Source organism: Uloborus diversus, chromosome 7 (assembly GCF_026930045.1).
Source record: "Uloborus diversus isolate 005 chromosome 7, Udiv.v.3.1, whole genome shotgun sequence".
NCBI lineage: Eukaryota > Metazoa > Arthropoda > Arachnida > Araneae > Uloboridae > Uloborus > Uloborus diversus.
This window is the reverse complement of record NC_072737.1, coordinates 43945672-43959672: the sequence shown is the minus strand read 5'-3', so window position 1 is coordinate 43959672 and position 14001 is coordinate 43945672. Positions and strand designations below refer to the sequence as shown.

At 33.6% G+C, this 14001-nt stretch overlaps 1 protein-coding gene across 2 annotated transcripts in view; it reads left to right on the top strand.

Annotated features, from left to right (window-relative positions):
* LOC129225712 (SR-related and CTD-associated factor 4-like) overlaps positions 1-13670 on the top strand; it is an 83878-nt gene extending 70208 nt beyond the window's left edge. For both annotated transcript variants that reach the window (XM_054860200.1, XM_054860199.1), the window contains one exon: positions 9123-13670. In XM_054860200.1, the coding sequence (XP_054716175.1) occupies positions 9123-11905 (2783 nt within the window). In that variant the 3' untranslated portion in view covers positions 11906-13670. The remainder of the gene's footprint in view (positions 1-9122) is intronic.
* Positions 13671-14001: the final 331 nt, after the last annotated feature.

Genomic DNA, 14001 nt, shown 5'->3' with positions numbered 1-14001 from the left:
TAAAAAGCAATGGACCAAATTTTCCTTCTTAAAAAAATATAATTTTCCATGGATCAGCTCCTTTTAGTGTAGAGCAGTGGTGCCCAACCTACAGCCCGTGGGCAATATGTGGCTCGAAAAGCTGATCCATAAGGCTCGTTTTGTTTTGTTTGATGTTAAAAATCAGAAACTGTTCTTGAAATTTCCAAAACAACCGATCATTTGGATGGAATCTTGTATTGCTAAAATAAGCATGGATTAATACTGACAATTATTCTTAGTTTGTAATTTTCTTTCCTTTTCCGTGTTTACCACTTGGTATCTAGGGAAAAACTTCAAATACAGTAGAACCTCCATAAACCGTATTAATAGGGGATCCCAGTTGTTTGAATTAATTGGAAGTACATTTTTAGCAAAATTACCTATAAATTGAGCCTAGGTACTTAAACTCTTGTAAACTGTAAAAATAGTGATGTGAGTTCAAGAGAATGAAATATAAAACTGCTGAGAAGAAAATTATAGATATCCATCACAAAAATACATTATTTTGCTATTTCGCCTTTTATTTATGTAGTATGCACATCTAAATAGTGTGATTTAATTGGGTCCTGGTTAATGAGGATTTACTGCATATTTAAATTTTATATGTGTTCTGGCACACACAAGATTCATCTTAATATGAGGCGTTGCTCTCGGATAAAAAAAAGTTGAGCCCCACTGCTGTGTAGAATAAATTTACATATTTTGTTGGGAAGTTTATTTTTTCAATCATATTTCAGTAAGTATTATATGATGCAAGTAAAAGTGGCCATTTCAAAATTATCTATATTTTAGTTCAAAAAGAAAAGAAACACTCATTTTTTCAATCAAGCCTCGACTTGAGCCAGATTTGTTCTGAGACCCTTTGCGTTAGTCAAAATTTTGCATTGTGGAAACTGGTATGAACAAATTTTTTATAAACATACCCAGTTATTTTAGACATTTGTAAACGCCAATCAAACTGTTTTACGCTATTTCTCATATTACCGTTTCTAACATAAAGAATGTAATTTTTTCTGCATTTAAAGAAAAAGCTGTGTTACTCTACTTAAAATACTGTTGTGATGCACAAAACCAATGGTCTATGGAAGAAAGAGATTAAATAAAACAGTATGGTATGCACAGTAAGGTAAATGCACCAGTAGTGGCCACTGCTTCAGCGCCCTGGCCTAGGGGCACATATCACAGGGAGGGGGGAATTATTAAATAGCTTGTTGGTAAAAAAAAAGGAATTTGGCACGCTAGTACAAAAAGAGGAGAAACATTCTACTAGAACCGAAAAAGAGATTGCAACCTGCTTGCTGAGAAGGTAAAAAAATGAAGGGGGAAAGGCATAATGCTTGATCGAAGTTATCCCTTTTCTAAGCATAGCAGATAATTTTTAATTTCTTAGATTTAAGCAATCATTTCTTGAAAATACAGATTTTTTTAAGGTAAAACACTTATTAGAAGTAAGCGGCACACAGTAAAATTAGAAAAGTCATGATATAATAAAATTCCCAGTTATAACACTTGTTTATGGAAAAAATTTTCTCTTTGGTAGTCTAAATCATGTCAGTAAGTATGAGTTTTGCAATTTATAATCTATTGATTCATATTTATTTATGACTGCTAATAGGCACTGGCTTTGGGCGCCCCGCCCAAAATTCAAATTTTTGGGAAGAGGGAAATTATTAGTTTACCGGATAAAACTTCGAAGTTTACCGAATAAAAAATAGAAGCATGGTACTACTAGTAGTTTTCTAAATTATCTGTGACTAGCAATAATTTAGTAGTTACTAAAATTATGTTTACAATAAATAGCATAAATAATCAGAAAAAAATAAAATATTAAAGTACTTAAAAAATAATATACCAGACAATACCAGATATTTACCGTCAAAGTTACAAATGTCGTAAAAATTCCGAATTTGTGAAAGATGTAACCTTTACGGACTTTTTAAAAAATTTTACCTTCGCAAATTTCCTGATTTCTGTATTTTATCGATGTACAAAACATCCATAATTAATTTTTCAGTTTAATTTTATTTTCCAAAGATCTTCATTAACTTAAGACATGCTGTGAATTAATGATAATTTTTATGAGTCTCTTGAATCAACACGGATGGCTTAAAGTTTTTGCATCGAATGCGATCGGCAAAATTAGAAGTCTAAAAGGCCTCAACTACACACTAAGACATATAAAGAGGGTTAAAAATAATGCTAAATACATAATTATAAATGTCCAAAAGGTAAAATCACAAGGAAAAGAAAAATGAGCGAGTATTAAAGAAGCGGATGCAATCGGATTTAGAAATGTGTGAAAATTTGGGATTAACACATAATAGCATAAAAAAATGGCCAAGATGCGTAAGTTTAAGCTAATGTGTAGAATTCGATAAATATGCATGTTCTTGAACTCAAAATCCATGACCAATTGTCAATTTCCATGATTTTTGAGCATTTTTTGCCGAAAATCATGACTTTCCATGACCATTTTTGATCATAGCCGAAATCCATGATTTCTAGGTGCATGGACACCCTGCCTTTAGTAGTATTGAAAACTTATGCTACCAATTTCCTATAACCATTGATACCTTGGTAAGTTGTAGGAAACAAATTGTCCTAGAATTACATTGAATTGTGTACTTACTATTTTCTTATGAACTAGTGGTACATGGCTTTGCCCGTAGTAGAAGAATTAAAAGATGTTTTGGTTCGCCTATGTATTTACAAATAATGTATGGTGAGTTTCTCGCCAATTGGCTTGCCCATGTTACGGTTCCACGTTATGATAACTTGGTAATTTACTTGTCCATCTTAAAATTTTGCTACAGAAAATGTTCTTAAAATAGGAATAGAAAACAAACAAAATCGAATTTTGGAAAAATCGCTTCGAGGTGCACACCCCCATGCTACAAACTAACTTTGCCAAATTTCATGAAAATCGGCCGAATGGTCTAGGAGCTATGCGCGTCACATTCATCCAGACAGACAGAGATCCAGATATACAGACACACTTTCCGCTTTTTTATTAGTAAAGATGATTTCGTTGTGATAATAATTATTCACTTCATACTTACCAAAATTCATATGTAGAATACTTATATAAGTACATTCATTTTCTTTTACTTTGTTTTTTACATTAGCGTACAAAAAAATACAAATTTTCTACTAAAAACTTTTTATTTTATCCTAAGTACATATGCTCTTTGAAGAAAGAAATGTACAATAAAAATGTGATTAATATATTGGTACTTAATGTAACTATCATATTGAATCAATTTTATCCATCAGTTATTTGAATTTAAAGTGAGTAATGTGAATTCTAAGGAAAGGATGTCAGATGGCCACTACTGAAAATCTCCGATTTCGGAGTGGCCACTATTGGATCAAATTTGAAGTTTGGGAAAAAATTGATAAAAAATTGAAAAAATTTAAATTCTGACGTTTTTAAAAAATGGGATGATTCAGGAATAGTTGGGCTATAATACGTTCATTGAGCTAAAAAATTGGAATTAATATTGTAGACCCACAGTTTAAAAAAGACATAAAATATACTTAACTGTAGCTACTACTCGTGCGTTACCTTATGTAGTACAGTAAACTCCCGATTATCCGTGGAATCAGGTGGCACATGTTGGGGATAATAAAAATCACATGTAAACTGCAAAAAGGCTAAAATAAGAGGCAAATAAGGTAAAAATTGTACTTCCTTAAAAAACTTGCTGTATTGATGCATAATACTTTCTTGAAACTGAAAATATTCTATAAAGTACGGCAAAAATGTTTTGCATTTTTTGCACAACAGAACTTAACATTAATTAAGAACAAGTGTATGTACAATGAAGAAAGCACAATAAATATGTAAAAAACAAAAACAGCCTATGGTATTTGTTTTTTACTTAAAAAATACATGTTCCTGATTTTTAAATGACTTGCGGATAGCCAGGAGTACTGTAATAAAAAAATCTTGCATTGTAATAGAGCTATGCAGAAAATACCGTAATTATACTTTAAAGATGATCATTTTAGCTGAAATATTAGATTGCTATTCTAATACCAAAAAGTCGCCTGTCAAGGTATGACGGGTGAAAATTACTTCTACATTTGAACGAAGCCATTGCCTGTTTGGTTGAAATTGAAACCCTCACTCCAGTTGATTAACCCTAAACTCCAGTAGGTAGCATTCATTGTTGACCTTTTTTTGTTTCTTCATTCCCCTGAAGTGACACAGTCTTACAGTCTGCCCACGGATTGTATGGAATTGACAAACGTCCAGTTAAGAGAAGTCTATCTGAATAAGGGGGAAAAGTAAGAATTTTATGCTCTCATTCCTCTTGTTTGAATGTGACTCAGCTTAATTTAGAGGCTAACATACATCTGCAAAAGCTGGCATCCCTGAAAACTTACAGATGTGTCCATTTCTGCCTGTAAACCAGTTGTTTGCCTTTCCATCTAATCGATAGTCACACTGTACCAGTAAAGCAGTTAAGTTATTAGATCGAGGTCAGCCTTGTCACAATAAAGCCTTTCCCTTCATGTTAAACATTCTCAAAAGATATCAAATTATCATGCCGTGGCACGAGTTTCACTGTTGAAACACGTGAGTTACTCGATCATTGGCTATTATTTATGTGAGGATATTTATGATTACAGTTGCCTTCTCTTTTATCTTGTTTCAATCTATGGTAACACCCCTATTCCTGGTCTCTTCAATCCACAGTACGAGAGCAACTTCCATTTTCTTAATGTTTGCATTTTGCATAGAGTAAAGGTTACTCTGCAATATTAAAACTAAATTATGTATACACCCAAACCTGTTTTTATGCGTTTTTTTTTTTTTTTTGTACCAACTTTTTTTTGCGCAGTATATTAAAATTTCAATCAGATTTGGATTTAATTGACGAAATTATTTGTAAAACAAGTGCAAGGTAGTATCTTCAAGTGACGACATAGGCACCCCAATGGGAAGTCACTATGACCTCCCGAAATGTTCCTTATACGGGAAATTTTGTCCAAGTACTCGGCAAAAATTATCCACTTGGTTTATTTTGGTTTTGTTTAAATATTACAATTTTGTAAGTTTTTTGATTATTTTCTATGTGAAACTTTTTTTATGCGGTTCCTATCCATCACACAAAAAATATTTTTTAACTGTGTTGCAAAAGCAACTTTTTAAAGCTACTCGTGAAATTTCAAACAATTTTTTTTATGCGGTCCCTATCCACCGCATAAAAACAGGTTTGGGTGCATGCTTTTAAAAATGTTTTTTACTTCCTTTTACAAAAAAGGAAGTATTGTATTCGCGAAAAAAATTTTACTCAAAATCATGGTTGGCAAAAACCCGGGTTTTTTTTAAAAAGCCCATGGACCCAGGGTTTTTTGGATTTTTTTAAATAAAACCCAACTAAAGCTGGGTTTTTTAAGAGAAATAGGGGGGGTTGTCTTTTTTTAGGGAAAATGTGGGTACATGTAGCATATTGTAGCGTAAGTATATGGACAAAGCACAAAAATTGTCTTAGGGTAAAAAAAAGCTGGAAAATTCAGCATTTTCTGAAGAAAAGTATAAAAGACGATGAAACCCAAGAACGGTGAAGTTTCAGATTTTTTAGTTTCCATGATTATCAACAGTTAAGGCAAAGTTACTTCTTGATTGATAAAATCTATTGTTCGTTTGTTTGTTTTTAATTACTACTTTTTTTTTTTTTTTTGAATTTTACTTTATTGCATTTCATTTTGTTATGCAAAACTACTGTAGAACCTCAAGTAGTTTAAATCCCTTTTTACTGAATTCCAGCTTAATCAAGACATTTCTTTGAATTTTATGTTGCCTGTTTTTCTGTTTCTGTGTACTAAGAAATATTAAACTTTTTCGTAAGGAAATGAAAGTACTCTACATCCTATTCTGTTTTCTGTCCGACCGTTTGTAACACCTGTTAATTTCTAAAAAATATACCTTGTTTATTCGAGAATTGTGACCTGTTGGTTTGCAGAAAATAATTCAAATGAAAGCCTTTTAGCTAGAGTAGTTTCCTCTGTACAATCTACAAATATTGAGAAAATCAGACGTGACAGGACTTAGTCAAGATAATTTGAGTTATTTATTGACCAGTTAAAGAAAAAAGTTAAATATATTTATTTAAAGTCTTTGAAGTACCTGAAATATTTTTTAATGCCGTTAAGAGTTAAATACTATTAAGGTTCAAAATTCATTTTTTATGTCCATTGTCTGTGGTGAAGAACAAATAAAAAAGTTTAAATTGTGAAAGTATTTAAATGAATTTTTTTAAAAACTTCTGAGAAAATTTTAAAAAACCCAAAAGTGGGCTAAATAATGGGTTTTTTCAAAAAAAAAAAAACCATTGGGTCCAATCCGGCCAACCCTGTTCAAAATTCGGCCTTAATTTTCATTTTGCTCATCCCCAAATTAATGTTGAGTTTTTTTTTCAACCCGATCACACCCGGATAAGTGCCTAAGAACGTATAAACACTCAAAATATCCATTTTGACATCTCCCGAGTTAATTACAACGACTTTTCTCGTGACGTCTGTATGTATGTGCATATGTATGTCGCATAACTCAAGAACGGTATGCCCTAGAAAGTTGAAATTTGGTACATAGACTCCTAGTGGGGTCTAGTTTTGCACCTCCCCTTTTGTTTGCTTTCGGGTGTTTTTAAGGGGGTCTTTTGCCCCTTTTTGGGGGGAAATCATTGTTAATTTCGATGTATACTCAAGTGGTGTTGAAATTTGGCGGACACTTGGCGATATATCGCTAGTCTTTTAGTCGCCAACTTGGCGACAAATTTGGCGAATTTTTTTTGAGCAATCACGATTGCTTATTGTTCTCACTTGACCGTTTTTGGCGTCCGTGCCTTTTTCATCTTGGACCAGGCCTGCAGCACCACCGTCCACCGGCGGCGGCGCGGCTGGTCCTGAGCACTGTCCCCCGAAATCCACTTTTGCTGGGCGGTGGCGTCCATGTCCCACACACACGAACGCCTACACACACACACACACACGAACGCCTACACACACATACGAACGCCTACACAGAGACACACGAACGCCTACACACACACGAACACCTACACGCACACGCACGTACACAACACTCACTCACACACATGCATAAATACACTTACGCACCCACGTACCCACACACATGCGCATACACAAACACACACGCTCGTGATTGCGAAAAACATAATTTGAATTCAAGATGCCAAAAATTCAAATTAATTTTTTAATTTTTTTTTTTTTTTTTTTTAAATCTGGTTTTAATTTGGCCACTGGTGGTGATATTTAGAGAGTAAACTATGGAATTACATTAAAATTGCCAATAATGGGAAAAATGACATTAAAACTGAAGTAAGAGGAAGTCATGTGATGCATACATCAGCTCGTTTGAAATTATAACTGTATGTATTGAAAAATTTACTCAAACCTAATTTTTGTACTACCTTCGATGCGCTGTGTAGTTGTTCAAACATACCGAGAATCTTTACTTTTTCTTTAATTATCAGAAACTTTTTTTTTCTTATATTAAAAAACTTTAGATGAAACAGCATGCTTAGTTGCCATTATATTTCATCACCTTTAGAATGAAAAATTCAGATTGGTTATTAAGATTCACAAAAAAAAGCGACCAGTACGGTATGGGAACTTCCGCTGTCAGTGATAGATGACTGGAGAATCAGCACAATGGTTGAAAGTCATTAAAAAAATATTATAAAGTAAGCTGTTTCGTTGCATGTTTATTCTTCCACAACCTTTCCGGATTTTGGATTCTGACTCAAAAACATATTCTATAAATTTTTTTTTTCCTTTTCTCAGACGATAGCTTTTCTGTAGTTAAATTTTTCATACGGGGTACGAGATTTCCTTTTTGTCCTAGATGTACCGAGTTTTTTAATTGTTTTGTTTTTCTGCTAAGGAGTTGAATCCTTTTTCGTACGGGATACGGGATTTCCTTTTTGTCCTAGATGTACCGTGATTTCTGAAAATAGGTATAGAAAATACGAAAAAGATAGAAATTGATTAGTTAATACCGCTGCCAAATGTATTTAAAGAGCCGCCGTAGGCATCAAACTTGGCGTAAAAACAGGCGGGAGGGAAGTGGATTTTTTTATTCAATGGACTTCCTTTAAATTCTTAGCACGGGCATCGCCGTGCGGGTACAGCTAGTATTCTATAAAATATACTTCTTTGAATGTGAAGATTTCAAAATTAAACCTCATGGGACCTGCTCCTCTTTATGACCGAGCTTTTCAGACATTTGCAGGAAAGCTTTCGACACAGTAGATCTTTTTTTTAATCAGAGTCTCTTGTTGTAGAAAAGGCAATTTGGTTTTCCTTTACTTTTTTATATTATTTCCTATTATATGTTTGCATTAAATAAAATCTGCTTACAATATTTTTAGTACAAATTTATGATATTGCCTTGAAAAAGAAATTTTTGCCTTGAAAAGTGCTTGAATTTTTTTTCTCCCTAAAGGATATGAACCCTGATTTTTCTATGCTTGATTTTTTAAAAGAAATGCACGCTGAGCCTGCAATAAGTGATTACTCTTAAATTATATGAAAGTAAACTTAGTTCCTGTCACAAAAAAAGCTCCTGAAAGTAAAAAATGTAACTTTCAAGCTGGACAAGAAGGAAAGTCATTTGAAGATCCAAAAAAAAAAAAAAAAAATTTAAAGAAAAGTAGCTGAAGAAAATCTTTTTTTTTAATGCTCTTATTTGTTTAACTTTTTAGAAATTTGTTTCTTGAACCGGGAAAAGAAAAGAGGAAATTGTTAAACCCAAGTTTTCCTATCAACTTCTTGAACAAATAAGAGAGTAAAGGCAAAATAATTGCTGCTGTTAACTTGAAATATGCATAAATGATTTCATTTCAGCTACAATAAGAGCTAAAAGGTTTACTGTGTGCTCAAAAAGGGGAATGATAGTAATTAAATTGGTGCATCCTCACAAAATTCTGTATCGTTAAAGCGGTCTTGACATTGCACAATGAAAAAAATCATTGATGTTGACTGCGTTTACCATTTCAGGAGGAAGTAATTATAAGAATGTTTGCATTTATGAACTTGTATATGCTTATTTTTTTTTTCCTCTCATTTAGGATTGTTGCCTCCTCAAGCAATGGTAATGCAAGTTCCCATGGGAATACCACCGCCAAACCCAATGCTAATGGTTCAGCCGCAAGCTCAAAATATTTTGAATAATCAACCTCTTCAAATGGTCGGTGGAGTTCCACAGATGGTTTCTCGATCTGTTCCTCCACCTGTTACTTCTACCTTACCAAGTTTGAAAAATATCCCACGAGCAGATCACATTTTAGGATCACCTATGGTTGCAGCAACGACTACTACTGGTGATGCAACTCCAACAGAAGAGGATGGAACAAGTGTTTCTTCTCCAAATGTTCTTCCAACATCATCAGCTGCATCTACTTCACTTTCTATTTCATCTACACTTGCAGGATCTACTCTCAGCCAGTTCAATGCGCAGTTAAGTGTCCATAATGTTACCAGATCTATGCTGTCTGTTCCTCCTCCAGTATCTACTGCAATTGCACCAATACCATATCCTCCACCTAATGTGAATTTTACCATCCCTCCTCCTGGTGTAAGGCCTCCAGGTCAAGGTCACATTATTCCAAATTCTCAGTTTCCATGGATGCCAAAGCTTTCTAATACTTCCTTTGATGCCGAATCTGGTCAACCTAACTCATCTGCTCCTCGATCTATAGTGCCCCCTCAATCAGGAACACATTTACATATGTTTGGAAACCGGCCACCTTTTCACGAATCATCTCCAACTCAACCTAATACCCCTATAAAAGATCGAAGTGATAGAAATTCTGCAAACGTTGATTCATTAGGAAATCGAAGCATTTCTCCTCGTCATGACAAATCAGTTGAAATGGTTATCAGTACAGATGATGAGTCTTCTATGGATCAGGAATATCCTAGAGCTGAAATCCCTCCTGGAGGACCTGGACCTAGATTTCCAATCACAGAATTTCCAAGAATTCCTTTAAATATGCCCCGAATGCTGGGACCACCACCACCGGGTCCAATGCAAGGTCCCAGATTTTCACGGGGCATGCATATGGGTTCACCATATCCAATGAGGATGGGTGGACCAAGAGGAATTGGAGGGCATGGTATGCATCCCAGAATGGAGATGGAATTTGCAATGCATGCAGCAGGTTCCCTGGGTCCTAGAATTCCTACACCGCACAGAAATGAAATGCACCCTCATGAAGGTAGAAATTGGTATAATCGTGATAATCCTCCTTTCGAAAGAGACGGAGATCGTCACTTTCGCAATGATTGGAATCGCGACAGTTGGGTAACATCTGATGATGTTGAAACAAATTCAGCTCATTTGCCTAGAACTAATGATGGCAATAGGCAGGATGATAGCATGGATCAGTGGAATCGTGGTGGACGTTTGTCCGAAATGGAAAAGGGAAATAATAACGAAACCAGTTTTAGTTCAGACAAAAACAACTCTCCTGTGAAAGGTGATAAGTTTAGTTCTGATAAAGGTGATAAGAAAACTGATAAACCTAAATTAAGTAAGAGTTTGATGCATGATATGTTTAAATTGCAATTTTATCAAAGGGACCAAAAACCTAGTATTTCACTAAGTAAAAAGCTAGAAAAAAGTAGATTAGAAAAGCTAGAAGAAAGTAGATTACAAAAGCTAAAAGCTCAAAATGCTGAGAAAGAAAATTCTACCACCCTCAAACCTGAAGATGTTAAGACTGAAAATACTATTGCGCTGTCTGGAGTGGAAAGTGAAGAGAAGAAATCTTCAAATGATTCAATGCAATTGCTACACTCTTCAGGTACGACAAAAAGGGATAGAGATGCTCGGAAAAGATCTCGATGGGGCCGCACGCTTTCAGAGGAGCGTGAATTCCAAGAGCAAAAACGTTTCGAAATAGAATTGAAATTCCAAAGCTACGAACAATCTCATGCTGCTCAGCAACCTCCAGTAAACCCTAATTCAGAAACAGAGAATCCGATTCCGACAGAAAATTCCAGTGATGTGGAAGTACAAAATGCTCCTATGAATACAAATTGTGATATTGTAAATACTCCGGTGTCTCAAGATAATGAAGTTGCTACACATGTGCAAGCTAGTGAAGTTGCATCTGATTTACTAGATAGTACTCTATCGCATTCAATCAAAGATGAAACTAATATTAATAGTATGAAGTCTTCAGATGATAAATCAGACTTTGAAAGTACAATAACCTCTTCCTCACAAGACAATATGGCTAACAATAATAATACAATAGCACCAGCAATAATGGACAGTACAGTTATTGATAGTAGTACAGTATCTACAATGATAGACAATACTGACATTGTTAGCCCAACAGTTGCACCTACGAGGCTAGATGATATAGCTATGGTTAATTCTGAAAGTCTTTCAAACACCCCATTGTTGAAAGATGATGTAGCCATGATAGATAACGAAAGTGTTTCAAACACACCTATGGTGATAGATAACTCGGTTAATAATGAAAATGTTTCAGACATACCCGAGATGACGCATCCCAAAGATGATGTTGCTCTAGTTACTTTGGAAAGTGTTACAAATACACCTGCATCAAAACAGATAGTCACGGTCAATCTTGAAAATATAACGTCAAATCAGTCAGACAGTCTAAATACTCCAACTGTTTTAAATGAAAAAATTAATTTAGACAATATGAAGTCTCCAATACTACCAAATCATTTAACAGAAAGTACTATAGAAAGTGGAGAAAATACTAGTGATCTCACTGCAAATACACAAGATGGTGTGAGAACTATACCAGATGATAATGAAAGGATAGAAAATGCTAATATAACAAATTCTCCACTATTATCTGCTGAAAATTAATATAAAATTAAAATAATGCTTGTCTTCACTTGTGTATATCATCAAAACTCCCAGCTCAGAATAACTTATGTGCTTTAAAGTTATGCTTAAGGCATTTTAAACTTCATACATCTGCCATTTAAAAGCCAAATATTATTGGCTGTTGTTATATAAGACTTCTTACAAGTTGTTTAAAGTTGTACAAATGCATATAGATATAAATTATCTATTCTTCTATTTTTATTTTTTAGGTAAATAAATTAAAATTATATTGTTATGTTTTAATCCTGCAGTTTTTCTCAGTTCATCACTGATATATCTGGTAATTTCTGTAACATCTATGCACAAATACTGAAATCCTTGTTTACTTTGAACTTATTATTTGACTGATAACTTTACACAGCAGAAAATGGTAAGTTTTATTGTCAAATGCAAATGACAAAGATTATCAAGAAGTGCACATTAAGCAACATGTGGAAAACAGCTTTGCTGTGGACTTCGCTCACTTACATTCAATTGGATGTAAGTTCCAAGGTACTGTTGATTTTTCTTTTTGAATTCCTTTGAATTTGAAAATTTAGAGTTGCCAACTACAGATGCTGAAAATTTTGAAATGTTTGCATGTTTGTTACAGCTCTAGTCTACTCCAACAAAAGCAATCTTGAAATCAAGTTCTTTTTCCCATAAATGTGATTGCCAAAAATGAAAAGGTTAAGTTTTTATTTAGCTTTGATCTGTTGGTTATTCTCTGAACTCATCAAAGAAATGACTATTGAATCCAATTGAATTTTTCAATTCCTTACAGAAATGATTCGCTGTGAGAAGAAAACAACACTAAGAACCTTGGAAGTTGATACTAAAACAAAGTAAAGGGAAATGCTCTTACATTTAAAGAACCTTTTATTTTATGTTGTGGATTGTGTTGCAGTTTAAGGAGGACAATTGCATTGAAATAGTTTTAATTCTTTGGGTTTAAAGTAACAAATTGAATACTTTCTGACATATTTTGATGTATTGTTGGCAACTCTATACCTATGCCACAGATTTTAAAGTGTGCCAAAAAAAAAAAATGTGAATAAAAATGGAGTTTTTCACAGCAATTTTTCTCAACATCCTTCTACATTACAAACAATCAACGAATGTAAAGTTTGTTCATTTGGATGCTGCTTTTGTAGAAGTGATACAGTAATTGTAAAATTATTTTGAAGTAATAATTGGATTTGTGCATGTTTACCAATTAGTAAATTTTACTAACTCTCTGCAAAACAGACTTCTGTTCTCTCTCTTGTTTAGAAAACAATTCCTGATGTTCATTCAAGTAGTTTTGTACCTTTGTATTATTAAATAGTTCATTAACTGTGCTTTAACACTTTTGAAACTGTGGCATCAGGTATTTAAAAATAATGTCTATTATTGTGCCATTTAACTTTCAATTTGTAAAATAATACTTTCCTTTAAATTGGCAGTGAGATGTCTTTTTTATTATTATTAAATAAACCCTTATTATCCATTAAGATATGGATTTTAGGTAACAATGCAACTATTTTATTGAGGTTTTCTTACTACCGAATTTCTAATTTTTTTAGCCTCATGGTAGAAAAGGAAGGGGGTCGGCTAGAGTAATTTAAAGTATAATTCAAGCAAAAGTATGCTGGGAGTGTCAAAGTAACTGATATGAAAATTACAGTAATTGTAGAAGCACTTTTTATGATATCACTCAAAATAGTTTTTGTATTAAAAAGGCGATTTCGGAAGAGAATGTTGATCCAGAAAGAAATAACTGTTGTTCCAATAAATGAATTTTTTTGTTAAAGCCTATTATAATTTGTTTATTACCTTCAATAACACGTTAAAATAAACTGTAAGCGTTACATCATTGATGCATAAAAGTATGAATTTATATAATACTAAAATATGCCTTGAATTTTACTTAAGAATTGCTTTAAGATTATCTCTATTTTGAATTGGGAGTTTAAAAAAAAAAATCAGTATCAAGTGGCCCATAGACACTTCTAATTAAGTAGCCACATTTCTCTATATATTAAAAAAAAGTAACTTCAAAGAAATTGAAAGGAAGCCCGTGGTGGACCCGCATCCAGGAGACCCCATACCACCTA